Raw genomic sequence first — 13,874 nt, 5'->3', positions numbered from 1 at the left:
CTTACAGTTTTGCAAAATGTTTCCTTTGAGGGAGACCGGGCAGAGTGCACCAGGGTTCTCTGTTATTTCTTATAATTGCACGTGAATCTGCAATCTTCTTGATCAAAGTTTCCATTGAAATTGGTGGAACTTGTTAGCAAAATGTCCGATAATCTTGTCAATAACCTGTCGAACCAGGAGCATCTTGACTTTCCAGTTAGCAGGGAAGCTATGAGCGAGAGCAGGGATCATATCTAAAGGACTGAAGGACCAACCTGAGGCCAAAGAGTGTCCAATTGGAGCTTCAATAAGAATGTCAAAGCATGAAAGCTCCCCAGATATGTTTAGATGCATGAGTTCATGGTAATAAGTAAAACACAGAGGCAGCATTCGTTAGTCACCTTCAGAGAATACTAGGGAGAAAAAAAAAGACTCCAGCAGGCCTCTCTCTGTGCACTGTGCCACCAGGTAACCAAATGGTAGACAAAGGGAAGCAGCAATCTACAGTTACCATTTCAGCTACTGCATCCAAACCAAATGGTAGTTAGAGATCGCCATCTTGATGAATAAACAGATCTAAGAGGAGAAAAAAAAAGAAAATGATTAGGGCAAAGAATGTACAGGTGTGCTTTATACAATTGATGTATGTATATGTATGGACTGTGATAGGAGTTGTATGAGCCCCTAATAAAATGATAAATAAATAAATAACTTTTCATAGTCTTTTTTTTTTTAATAAATAAATAAACAGATCTAAGCAGGGAGCATCGGTGGCCCCTAACATCCGAAAAGGAACAACCAGGCATGCACGTACTTCCTGATGAGAAAGAAACACAGTACCACCGCAGCCTGCTGAAAGACCCGGACCTGGGTCTAGCCCGGTGACCAATTCCTAGGCAGTAACATGACCTAGGAACGGGCTGGGCTCGCCCGGGAACGTGTGTGTCATCAGCAGAAGTCAGACTGAGAGAGTCTGGTCAAGTAGTTGAGGTTCGTCAACAGCTATCAGTGTGAAAAGGAGAAAACGGATGGCGGACGCACATCTCAATCTAAACGGAAAGAGCATAAAATGACACACCATGCTCACTCCCAAGGACAAGCCTAAAGGGACATGTGTCTACAAGTGTGTAATAAAACCATACAGAAGTGCAAGGAAGTGGAAACTTCAGAAATCATAATTCTGCCTGTCTTTAAGGGAGGATGGCAGTGGGCACGTCTCCAAGTGCCTCGGGCTGGCTGGCAGAATTCTGTCTCTAGGTGAGGGGTGATAAGGTTGCTTGCCTGACAGTATTTCTCTGAACTATACATTTGTTTTGTCTCCTTTGTTTACTATTTTTAAATCCTCGGATAGAGCTGTTGTCAGAGGAGGGACTTCCAAGGAGGAAAAAACAGGAAAAGACCCCTGGAAGCAGCCTCATGGGGAGTGTGGTTGAAGTGGGGCAAGTGTCAGAGATGAAGTTAGACCGATGGGCATGCTGTATCCTCACCACACTATCCTGGGAGCCATGGGGAGCCACAGAGGCAAATGACATGGTCAGGTTTATGTTTTAGATCCCCATGGCAGCTGTTGGTCAGCTGGGAGCGGAACTGGCTCCAGGGAGATGATAGTCATCCCAACTAAAGATGGTGAGCCCAGAACTCGTGCCGTGCTCGAAGGGGTCCTGAGAAAGAGTGCTCCAGGAGGCAGCCACCGGGACTTTCCAGACTCCGCATGTAGAGGGAGGAAAAAACATCTTGGGGCCCTCCCTAGTTATTGAGTGGGCCGGTTAAGTAAAAGAGACAGTACTATTTTTCAGGGCATGGGACACTGGTGGCAGAGCGGAGATGGAGGGAGAAGTTAATTTTTCAATTGAGGTAAAGTTAACATATTAGCTGAAACTGACATTCCAGTGGTTTTTGACAGGTGTGTGTGTTCACCCATTTAAAATAGCAATCAAAAGATTTTTTTTCCCAAAAAGGTTTCCTTGTGACTCATGAAAGTCAGTCTCACCCACATTAGAAAACATGGTTCTGGGTTTTGTCACCAGACACTAATTATTGTCTGTTTTTAAACGTCACCCTTCTAGAACCACACAGTATGCCAGCTCCTGTGTCTGGCTTCCTCCATCAGTGTATTTATTTTTCAAGTTTAGTGGCAGTACTAACCGCCTCTTAACGTCACAAGGGAAACCGAAAATCACCATCCTCGTGAGCCCAAATCCGATTACTGTAAAGTGAAAGTCAGACAGACCTTTCGCCAATTCTGACACCACTTGTCCATCTCTGGCACTCAGCACTTCTCTGCTGAGTTTAATAATTCATTGCAGTGGCCCCACAAAGCACATAGACAATACTAATGAATGTGAGATTGATTAGGGGAGTAACAGGTTACAATTCAGGATTGGGAATAGCTCAGGATACAGTTCTTGGGTCAGGACAGCTTCTGGGCCATGCCCGTAGGCAAACCTGTCTCTAGGCTCCTTGGGCCTCTTGGACCAGGCCAACTTCAGCCCTACTAGGGCAGATGTTACAAAGCTCTTTAATTCTGTTTATAAATGCCCAGAGGCACCCACTTTGCCAGTAAACCTCTTCTTGGGGTTAGGGCTCGGCTTTCTCACTCTGGCCCAGGAAGCCCACCATGCAGCCCGAGTCAGTCTCCTGGTGCTGCTCTGTGCCTCCGCCACTGCTCCTTACTCTTTCTCACTCCCTCTGGGGTCACAGTTCTCTCTCCGTCTCAGGAGGTTTTCAGCACAGGGACCCTGGGGCCAAAGGAAGGGGTGCCCCACTTCCTGCTCGCCTTTCTTGGTGCAAGCGTGGGTCCCCCTTTCTGGCTCTGGATGGTGCATTTTCAGCCTAGAGGGAGGCAGAACTGATAGTCCCTTCTTGTTAGGTGCCGTCGAGTGGGTACTGTTCACGGTTTTCATTTTTGTGGGTCTAGAGTCACATCTCATTATGGTTTTATTACAAATTGAATGATACTGAACACTAATGATAATAAGCCACTTGGTTTTCTTTTTTGGTGAAGTTTCTGTTTAAATATTTGTCCATTTTTATTATTGATTTGTAGCATTTCTTAGTATACTGTGACTATAAGCCATTTGTTCAGTGCATATATTGCAAATATTTTGTCCCATCCTATCACTCCTTTCTTTCTTTTATTATAAAATCATTTTATTGGAGGCTCCTACAGCTTTTATAACAAAACAATCCATACTTCAATTGTGTACATATGCCGCCATCATCATTTTCAAAATATTTTCTTCTTGAGACCTGGGTATCAGCCCCTCTTTTTTCCCTCCTTCCCCCCTCTCCCACCCTCATGGACCCCTGATAAATTATAAATTATTATTTTCATATCTTACACCTCCCACTGTCTCCCCTCACCCATGTTTCTGTTGTTTATCCCCTGGGGGGAGGTGTGTTATGCATTGATCCTGCGATCAGTTCCCCTTTCTCTTCCCTTTCCCTCCACTTTCCCCTCCCCTCATGGTCTCACTACTTCCATTGCTGTTCTTGGGTCATTTCTCTTCCCAGATTCCGTGTGTCCCGAGCTCTTTTCTGTACCAGTGCACATGCTTTGGACTAGTAGCTTGAAACCCCAGCTAGCTGCTCCTTGGGTCTTCTGTTTCTGAAAAGAGCTGCAGTCTCAGCACCCACGGGAGCAGTTCTGTCCTGTCTTGGAAGGTTTCTGTGAGTCAGCCTGGACTCAATGGTGGTGAGTCTGGGTATTTTTATGTTCTTGTTAAAAGACAGAATTTGCCATCCTAATGCTTCCTGGAATGTGCATTCAGGGACATTGATTGTACTCACCGTGTTTTGCATCCATCACCACGGTCTAGTTCCAGAGTGTTTCAGCATTTCCCCAAACAGAAACAGCGCTAGCCTCCGCATAGGTATTTAGCTGATGTTCTGCTTCTTCATATGCCTAACTGCTTGATCCAGTGCTGAACACTGTTGAGGGTTCTAGATGAAGGGTGGGTGTGTGTGTGTGTCACGGCTGAGTTTTAGTCTGGCAGGTCGATGTATTGCCGCAAAACCTTTTGATCCTGTCAGGCTTAAACTTGTGCTCTTTGAATGTGAACTCCTTCTTATGGCATAGCCTTGCTGAGTGTTAGCGGGAGCACTTCATATTTACTGTCTGGGCTGGAACGCCAGGGGTGCCCAGCTCTCTGTGCTCGGTCTGATGAATTCTGGACTTGTGCATACAGAGATCTCAGCCAGAAAACTGCCCCCGCCCGCCCCCCTGTGTGTGTCTCCCTCTATTCTGCTGTCCCGCCCGAGACTAGCCGCCTCAGCAGCACTGAGCTGGGTCTGCCTGCACGGAGACTCCTGCTCTGCCTGGTTCCGCCTCCCTGCACCCGGCATGAAAGCTGGGCACAGTGGGCCTTCCGCCTCACATCTTTCCCACACAGCCCTGCACACGGCGCCTGAGAGCGGCTGCCTCAGAGACAAGGGGGTGTCCAAAAGTGTGTGGACAAATGGAATTCAAAGATGATGGAATTTCCTCAAGCCCCCTCCCATTCCTATTTAGTCCAGTTCGGGGGGGTGGTGGGGACATAATCCAGTCCCAGTTACTCTGCCTTAGCCTGAAGTGGAAGCCGTGTTCAGTTTGGGGTGTGACATTGAGGTCTTGAGCTGTCTGTGGAAGATCCAGGTGGAAATTCCCGTCAGGCAGCTGGCTGCTCCTGTGTGGAACTCGATATAGCAGGGGCTGGAGATCCCGATCGGGTCCCTTGTGGTAGGGCCAGAGGAGTGGACACGCTCACTCAGCTACAGAACGGGAGGGGGACAAATAGAACATTCTCTTTCCTCTTGAAAAGCTTGACCAGTGTAACGAAAGAAGCAGGCAGGGAGTGGGGACACCAGTGTCACTGAAACCCGGGAGTGGTGCAGATGTCAGGAGCCCCACCTTCTCTCTACAATGCAGTCCAGAGCGGAGCCTAAGTTACCAAGCCCAACAGCCAGCGAGAGCCGACAGGGACTTGGTGGGCAAGGGAGAGCTGCAGCTCCCCGGGACCCATCGGGTCAGGGATAAAGACCCCCCCAGGACACACGCACATGTGCTGATTGTCCTTCTCTTTGTCACCATCTCTGCTCATTCCTGCTTCATTCCGATAGCGCGAGGACTTCTGTACCAGGTGCTTTATTCCGATAGCGCGAGGACTTCTGTACCTGGCTCCCACCAGCCCCGAGTAACAGACCAAAGAGAAAAGGGAGCCTTCCCTGCCAATCCCGGGTGGAAAAATCCCAGAGAGGGGTTCTGATTGACTGAGCCTTGGTCACTTGCTCATCCCGGAGCTCAGGAGTCGGTGGCTCTGGGTGTTTCTGGAAGGCAGAAGTCCGGTGAGCAGGATAAACAAAACCCTCCTGTCTGTGTCTGTCTCCCAGGTGGCCATGGAGGCCGGCGGGCTCCCCCTGGAGCTGTGGCGCATGATCCTAGCCTACCTGCACCTGCCTGACCTGGGCCGCTGCAGCCTGGTGTGCAGGGCCTGGTACGAGCTGATCCTCAGCCTGGACAGCACGCGCTGGCGCCAGCTGTGCCTGGGCTGCACCGAGTGCCGCCACCCCAACTGGCCCAACCAGCCGGACGTGGAGCCGGAGTCATGGCGGGAAGCCTTCAAGCAGCACTACCTGGCCTCCAAGACCTGGACCAAGAACGCCCTGGACGCCGAGTCCTCGGCGTGCTTTTCTCTGTTTTGCCGGAGGAGGGAGCGGCGGACCCTGAGGGTCGGGCCCGGCCGTGAGCTGGACAGCCTGGGCAGTGCTCTGGCCATGGCCAATCTGTATGACCGGATTGTGCTGTTCCCAGGTGTGTACGAGGAGCAAGGGGAGATCATCCTGAAGGTGCCCGTGGAGATTGTGGGCCACGGGAAGCTGGGCGAGGTGGCCCTGCTGGCCAGCATCGACCAGCACTGCTCCACCACGCGCCTGTGCAACCTGGTCTTCATGCCGGCCTGGTTCTCCCCCATCATGTATAAGGTGGGTGTCTGCGTCTCCCAGGTGATCTCTTCAGGCCGGGGTCTCCTCGCAGAGGGTTGGCAGCCCCTTGGTTGTTTGAACAGAAGGTTGGGCAATTAATTATGTATTACCTTGGGCATACCGCTCTGAGTTGGGAATTGACTGGGAAACAGAAACCGACATCCATAGACATCAGCATTTCTTCCTTGTTCCTGGCAGAGCGGGTTAAAAAGTGAGGGTCTGACTCCACGCCAGACTGGGTTGGCACGTCTCTTCTACTCTGGGCCACCGGCAGGAGGGGCTGCTAGGTGGGAAAGGTGTGTTTCGAGGTAGCAGCGAGCATGTGAGCTGTTCCCGACAGCTGCTGTGTCCAGAGCGCCTACAAGAGGAGAGTGTGAGCTTCTGCATATGACACCACCCTGTGCAGGGTGAGACTTCCACCAGGGAAGCTGAGATAGGATCGAGAAAGTTTAGCTCAACACCCCACCCTCCTGGGAAACAGAGCTGAATTCCTGATAGGACAGTCTGCGGCTGAATGCACCTGGCCCAGACATTGACTCGAAAGCCAGGTTATGTGCCTCCAGAAACCAGGCTCCCTGCTGTCGAGTCAGCTCTGACTCATAGCGACCCCATAGGACAGGGTCGAACTGGCCCTGCGGGTTTCCGAGACCGCAACTGTTTACGGGAGTGGAGAGCCTCCTCTTTCTCCCGATTATGAGCCTAGTTGATAAAAACTATATTGCCACTTAGGACTACAAGTCACATCGCACTGGTCTCGTGTCAGTAATAGCCATTGTCCTCCCCGTCATTATGATGGACTCTGCTGGGCACAGCCCTCACCTCATTGATTCCTCCCCACAGTTCTAGGACCTGCTCTGAGTTTATCAATGAGGGAAGTGAGGCTCAATAAGATTTAAGTGGTGACCCCATGTCTCGGAGTGGGTAAGGGAAAGAGCTAGGACCTGGGACACTCCATCTGTGGCCTCCCGGACCAGCGCACAGCCAACTTCTCCGGTAGACAGGGTCAGTGTTCCTTCCTTGTTATGCAGACGGGAGCTCTGAAGCTTAGAGATGCTAAACAGCTCCCTCAAGTGGGTAATTAGTGATGTTAGAACTGAAATCACTTAAGCATTTTTCAAATGCATCCTGCTGGCTTTCCTAGAAACCCAGGAGCTTGCTTATTTAGCACTAGGGTGTCTTGGGGGACCGGGAGCTTTTCTTGGGCTAGACTGCAGATTCAGAAAGAGATTTGGGTTCTAGAAAGAGCAAGGGCCAGACTGCCTATCTTGCACGCTACACGTATCGTTAGAGTAATGTGTTCATGTCAGTCCCTACCAGGCGTGTGGCTGTAGGTCCTCAAGGGATGGAGCCTGGCCTTACCCTTCTTTGTAGCGCATCTGGCCTGATCTATATTAGGGCTCGGCCTGAGACTGTCTTCTAAGCAAACACGGAAGAGGTGTTTTTACAGTGGTTTCCAGTGATTGCGGAGAGTGTTGGAAATGACTTTTCTTCAGCGAGCTGACAAAGATAGCAGCTCCAAATGGTTTTCCCTCTCTGGTGCAGAGCAGGTCCCCAGCTGACAGACATGCTCTCCTGGGGGAGGGGCCCTCTGTTCCACCCCATGTCTGTGCTTGCTTCAGATTCACCAGAATGACCATCAAACCAAATGACCTTTCCATGGTCCACCCTCCTTAAGAGCTCCCTGGTGTGCTGGCCAGCAGAGCAAAGCCCCTCCCTGCTGTTCCATTCACGTTCTTTTCTCACTCCCCAGACAACGTCCGGTCATGTCCAGTTTGACAACTGCAACTTTGAGAATGGGCACATCCAGGTCCACGGGCCAGGCACATGCCAAGTGAAGTTCTGTGTCTTCAAGAACACCCACATCTTCCTGCACAACGTGCCCCTGTGTATCCTGGAAAACTGTGAATTTGTGGGCAGCGAAAACAATTCCGTGACTGTGGAGGGCCACCCGTCTGCAGATAAGAACTGGGCCTACAAGTATCTGTTGGGCCTGATCAAGTCTTCTCCCAGCTTCCTCCCTACAGAGGACTCCGACTCCTTACTGCCCTTGGACCTAGAGAGCAGGGACCAGGCCTGGAGCCCAAGAACCTGTGACATTGTCATTGAGGGCAGCCAGAGCCCCACCAGCCCAGCCTCTAGCTCCCCGAAGCCGGACTCCAAGCCTGGCTCCCAGGAGGCAGAGGTGGGCAGTGATGGGGAAGGAGTGGCCCAGACCCCTGACAGCAGCGACGGGGCTCTGAGTCCCAGCGGTGAGGACGAGGATGAGGACCAGCTCACATACCGACTGTCCTACCAAGTGCAGGGCCCACGCCCCGTACTGGGGGGCTCTTTTCTGAGTCCGCCCCTGCCGGGAGCCTCCATCCAGCTGCCCAGCTGCTTAGTGCTGAACTCCCTGCAGCAAGAGCTGCAGAAGGACAAGGAGGCCATGGCCCTAGCCAGCTCCGTGCAGGGCTGCCTCATCCGCAAGTGCCTCTTCCGGGACGGGAAGGGAGGTGTCTTCGTCTGCTCCTATGGTCGAGCCAAGATGGAAGGAAACATCTTCCGGAACCTGACGTATGCAGTGCGGTGTATACACAATAGCAAGGTGATGTCATAGGGCCATGCGACCTCACGGGGTCACACGGCAGCGTCCGCAGGCCAGACCTGAGCCCAGGTCTCCTAACTCCTCACTGTTCTTTCCTTGCGCCACAGCTGGACTGAACAGATGAGAAGAATGGAGAAAGTCCTAATACACCCTCACCATCTATAGTGTCCACATTGTAGCAAGTCCTCTGATGGCCCTGGCCTCGGGGATCCCCTCACATTCTGCTCTTCTTCCCCACGCAGCCCCATCGCCCTCTCCGTCGCTGGTTCCCCCGACCGCTTCTCTGAGCCAGTGGCTCTCCAGCCTGCCAGCCCGCCTGGCCCCAGACAGACCTTCTCAGACTACATGCTCATTCCTCAGCATACAATACGAACGTGCCCAAGGAAATCATCTTAATCATGATGTCAGAATCTCCATATGAGAGAACCCATAAAATAGTTTACTTAACAGGTTATGGGGTTCTGAAACATTTGTATTATTATTTTTTAAAGCAGACAACTAAATTTGCAGTATAATCATAAGATGCTTATGTGGTTAGTTAATCAGAAGCTATGAACTGGAGCTTATTATATACTTATTTGACAATCTGTAGATTCTTGTTTCACCCATTGGTTACAGCAATGTGAATGAAGAATTTACCATGTACTAGAATACTGCTAGGGACCAGGGACACTAGTGAAAACGTGTGGTGTCCGGAGCGGCGCCCGGGGTCTCTTCGTGATAGCTGCACGACCTTGAACAAGTCCCTCCCCCTCTCTGGTCCCCAGCATCCTTGGATCTTCAAGTCATTGTGTTTGCATATTATACACGCCCTCGGTGGTACAGTTGTTAAGCACTCAGCTGCTATCACGAGGCCAGCTATCCAAACCCACCAGCCCCTCTGTGGGAGGACGATGTGGTAGCCTGCCTCCATAAAGAAGGTGGTCGTTGGGTGCTCCAGCTAGTAACCGGGCCCCCTCAGAGTCGTTCCCATGGCTGAGCCTGTGCTTGCTCCACTGTGTCAGTCCATCTCTCAGAGGAGCTTCCTGTGTGTCGGAGGCTGGCACCTTGGGACCCCCGGGCAGGTCTTCTCTGTCCTGTCTGCTGCCCAGCACCAGGCGTTTCCTCCTCCAACATTTAAAACGGCGCTCCCGGCACTCGTTTTTCTTTGTATTTATTTATTTAAACCATTTTAATGGGGGCTCGTACAACTCATCACAATCCACCCATCGTGGCAAGCTCATTTGTACAGACGTTGCCATCATTGTTTTTACAATATCTTCTTTCTACTTGAGCCCTTGGGTATCAGTCATTTTTCTAAAAACAGTGTTACTGACGTGTAATTTATCTGCCGTGCGGTCAGTGGTTTAAACTGTACTAGAAGGAGTTGTGCACTCTGCACTCTGCCACTCATTTTTAAGTTGATATTCAAGCTTTTATTTAATCTTAAGTTTAAATAGTCGCGGACGATAGAATGTCTGGTATATTTTCAGGAAGTCGCACCTGAAGTAAAACTGCTGTGGACATACTTGTAAAGTCATCCCTTGGAGCTGGAACCCACTGCCATCGAGTCAGTTCTGATGCAGAGTGACCCAACCGGACAGGGTAGAACTGCCCCTGTGGGTTTCTGGGATCTTAGAATTGTATGGGAGTAAACAGCCTCTTCTTTCCTCCTGCAGAGCATCTGGTGGGTTTGAATCACTAACCTTGCAGTTAGCAGGGCTCAACGTGTAGCCCACTATACCTGCCATCAAGGCTCCTTGCTGAGATACCAAAGCAATTTATAAATCATCAACAGTCACCTTTGCACAGGGTATAATTTAGCGGCTCTTGCTATATTCACTGTCACGCAATCATCTCCACTCTCCAATTCCAGAATATTCTCATTACTCCAAAAGAAGCCTTATATACCCCTATGGATGTTAGCAGTCACTACCCATTCCCCAGCCCCAGCCCCTGGGCCACGAGTTTACTTTCTGTCTGGATTTGCCTATTTTGGACATTGTATGTGGTCTTTAGTATCTGACTTCTTAGCATAGTGTTTCCTAGGCCATCCCTGCTGTATTCCATTCCGTTCCTTGTTTGGCTGAATAGTATTCCAGGGTATGAGTAGACCCCATTCTAGTCAGGCATTCATCCACTCTATAATGTTCCACTTTTCGTCCTTTTGAATCGTGCTGCCGGGACCGTCTGTGTCTCGGTTCTGGTGTGAACAGAAGTGTGTTTTCATCCTCTGGGTATGTCCCTAGGCGTGAAAGTGCCGTAACGTGGCAACTCTATTTTTGGCTTTTTGAAGACTTGCCAAAATGTTTTCCAGAGTGGATGCTCTATTTTGCATTCCCACCAGCAATCTGTGAAGGTTCAGATTTCTTCACCAACACTTAGGATTGTCTGTCTCTGTTACTATATTCATCCTGCCAAGTATGCTGTGGCCATACCCGGTTGAAAAGAAAATTTCTTCTCAATGGACTTAACTTTTTTTAGAGCCAGAAAATTTGGGCAGCAACTTAAGAGAATTCCTAGATGGATTGCATTTTTTAACTTGCTATTTGCAATAGCTTCAGAGCTACAGAAACTGATCAGATTACAATGAAGAATTCCCAAGTCTCTTCCACGCAGATTCCTCAATGGATCAACATTTGCTGTACTCTACTGATACATTTTTCTGAAGTATTTGATAGAGACATTCTACTTTTAATACTTAAAGATATTCTCTCTGAAACACAAAGGGCACCATTTAAAAAACCACAAGAACCAGACCTCCCACCACCATTGAGTCACGACTCACTTTGTCCTGGAGTGACCCCATAGGGCCCAGAGCCGGTCTCGCTGGTCTCCAAGGCTGTCAATTGGTTGGAAGCAGGCTGCCGTCTCTTTCTCCCTTGAGCCGCTACTGGGTTCCAGCTGCCGGCCTTCTGGTGAGCTGCCTGTGCTTTTAACCCCTCCTCCACCAGGGTTCCTCAATGGCCACCATTGAAACCACAAAATCAAGACATCAACCTGATGGAACACACTCTAGCCCACAAGCCCCAGACACAGTGGCCAGTTACCCTCATGGTGCCCTCCCTACATCCCAGTCTCTGTAGCATCTTTCACTCTGCTTCAATTCCAGTCTTGCCAAGTCACTCACGGTGTACAGGCCAATTGTGTAACGTCTTCCGGTTTCACCAAGGAGCCCTTGTAATGCAGTGGCTGAAGCCCTGGGGCTGCTGAAGTCGCTGGTTTGAAACCATCCGCTCCGACTCCCTTGTAGAAAGAGGAGGCATTCTGCTTTGGTAAAGATTTAGAAGCTCAGGAACCTCTAGCAGGGAAGGAGCAGGTCTACCCCGCCCTACAGGGTCGCTCTGAGTCAGAATCGACTTGAAGGCAAGTGGTAGGTGTCCTTGGTGGTTTCTGTGGTGGTTTCATTGCCGCCTCCGACCCCTGTCTTCGCGCAGATCGTCATGCTGAGGAATGACATTTACCGCTGCAGAGCGTCCGGCATCTTTCTGCGCTTGGAGGGTGGAGGCTTGATCGCCGGCAACAACATTTACCACAACGCGGAGGCCGGCGTGGACATTCGGAAAAAATCCAACCCGCTCATCCTGGTACTTCCCTCTGCCTTCGCGCCATCCCCTTCTCAGGAGGGCCCTGGGTTTTGGGCGCTGTTGAAGCAAATGCTGCCATCCTGAATTTACCTTGCTTCTCGTTGGCACGTGACTCCTGCTGTGTTCTCGGTGTGCCTTTGTTTCTGGAATAGAGGTGACTAACTTCCTTTATATAAGCAGGGGGTTGGATTTAGGCTATACATTAACAGCGGGAAAATGATCGCTTCTTGTGATCAGAAAAATGTAAGTCACTGGGCAAAAGCCAGCGGACTGGCAGGCTGGCAGACAACCTTGGCTTCCAGTCCCCAGACTCCTGTGTGACGCCGGCCCCGGCTCCCTGTTTGTACAGAGGTGTTAGACACATGGACTCTAATGACCCTTCTGCAACTGTGCGCCCTTGGGAAAGCGAGCTCCCAGGGGCAGCTCCCTCGAAGGAGAAGGAAAGGCAAGACACCAAATGGCCTTCACCTTTCTCTGAGCGTGATGTCCTGGGGGATACCTGGTGAACGCTCCTTCGTATCAGGCTGCTCCCCACCTGGGAAGGAACTCGGGGGTGCTCGACCGCCGAGTAAACAGTTGGCAGTGTGAGTCCCCCAGCTGCTTCATGGGAGAGAGATGGGGCGGTCTGCCGCCCTGACGCTCACAGCCTTGCAACCCCAGGGCCAGCTCTGCGAGCCCTGTGGCGTAACTGTGAGTTGGACAGGCAGCAGTGGGTGTGGTTGGATTTGGAGCCCCGCAGTGGGTGCTAGCCTAACTGCCGCCATGGCACCTGTGAGGACTCTGGTATTCCCAGTCTCCTTGGGTTTCGGTGTGCGCCCCTGTGCAGGAGGGATGGGGCAGCAGCCTGCTTGGGCACGCGTTGAGGGTCCTCAGTGGGGCTGGTTTTCTGCGTGCTTTCATCCTGGCCTGGCTGTGCGGCCAGCGAGCGGCTGGGCGTGCCGCTTCCCGCTGGCTTGCTGGCCCTTCCTCACCCTGTCCCATCTTCCCATGCAGTGTAACCAGATCCACCATGGCCTGCGCTCTGGCATTGTCGTCCTTGGCAATGGAAAAGGCATCATCCGGAACAATCAGATCTTCTCTAACAAGGAGGCTGGCATCTATATCCTATACCATGGGAACCCGGTCGTGAGGTATGCCCCTTGGGACCCGCCCATCACACCTGCCACACCCCTCCTTTACTCTCCTGCCCCTGTCCCCCTCCTTCCTGTCTGGTTTGCATTTCAAGCCATGCTCCAGACACAAGCAGAGAGGAGAGCTCCCCAGCAAACCCCACAGTAACCCAGCGGCTGCCTTCTCTCTGACTGACCGACTGCAGGCGTCCTGAGCAGTAGATGCTGCAAGCACTCACAGCGAAGGACAACAGCGGTCCGTATGGGCAGGCCCCGCCCCCCAGGGCTTGCTCTCATCCAGCAGAAATGGAAACAAGTCCATCACTCAAGGACAAAAAGTGTAGGCCTTTACTTGCCTAAAAAGACAAGGGAAGGCAACTACGCTGTACCAAAGCTTTACTTGTTTCCAGGGAAGGTCAGGGAGGCCGGGGCAGAGGCGGGCTTGCACCAGGTGGATAGCCACAGGTCTGCGTGCGCACCTACCAGCGGCCCAAGAGCAAGAGGAGGCTTTCTGCTCCTGCTACAATGGACAGCCTCTACGGGGCGTATGAGTCAGGATCTACGCCGTGCAGTTGAGGGAGGCAGGGAGGAAAGGGGTCCTGCTTACAGATCATTGGTCAAGAGTAGAGGTTGAGTTCCTGCCGCAGGTGGTGGCCCCGTTAGAGGCAGTGTCTCCTT

General features: G+C 51.3%; 1 protein-coding gene across 2 annotated transcripts in view; it reads left to right on the top strand.

Annotated features, from left to right (window-relative positions):
- The window catches only part of FBXO10 (F-box protein 10), a 38,271-nt gene that overhangs the window by 15,770 nt on the left and 8,627 nt on the right, over window positions 1-13,874 (top strand). For both annotated transcript variants that reach the window (XM_075560175.1, XM_075560176.1), the window contains exons 2-5: window positions 5,347-5,937; window positions 7,688-8,521; window positions 11,938-12,087; window positions 13,081-13,217. In XM_075560175.1, coding sequence (XP_075416290.1) covers window positions 5,353-5,937; window positions 7,688-8,521; window positions 11,938-12,087; window positions 13,081-13,217 — 1,706 coding nt within the window. In that variant the 5' untranslated portion in view covers window positions 5,347-5,352. The remainder of the gene's footprint in view (window positions 1-5,346; window positions 5,938-7,687; window positions 8,522-11,937; window positions 12,088-13,080; window positions 13,218-13,874) is intronic.

This window comes from Tenrec ecaudatus, chromosome 10 (assembly GCF_050624435.1).
Source record: "Tenrec ecaudatus isolate mTenEca1 chromosome 10, mTenEca1.hap1, whole genome shotgun sequence".
Lineage (NCBI taxonomy): Eukaryota > Metazoa > Chordata > Mammalia > Afrosoricida > Tenrecidae > Tenrec > Tenrec ecaudatus.
The sequence above is the reverse complement of the archived record's forward strand: the minus strand, read 5'-3'. Positions and strand labels throughout refer to the sequence as shown.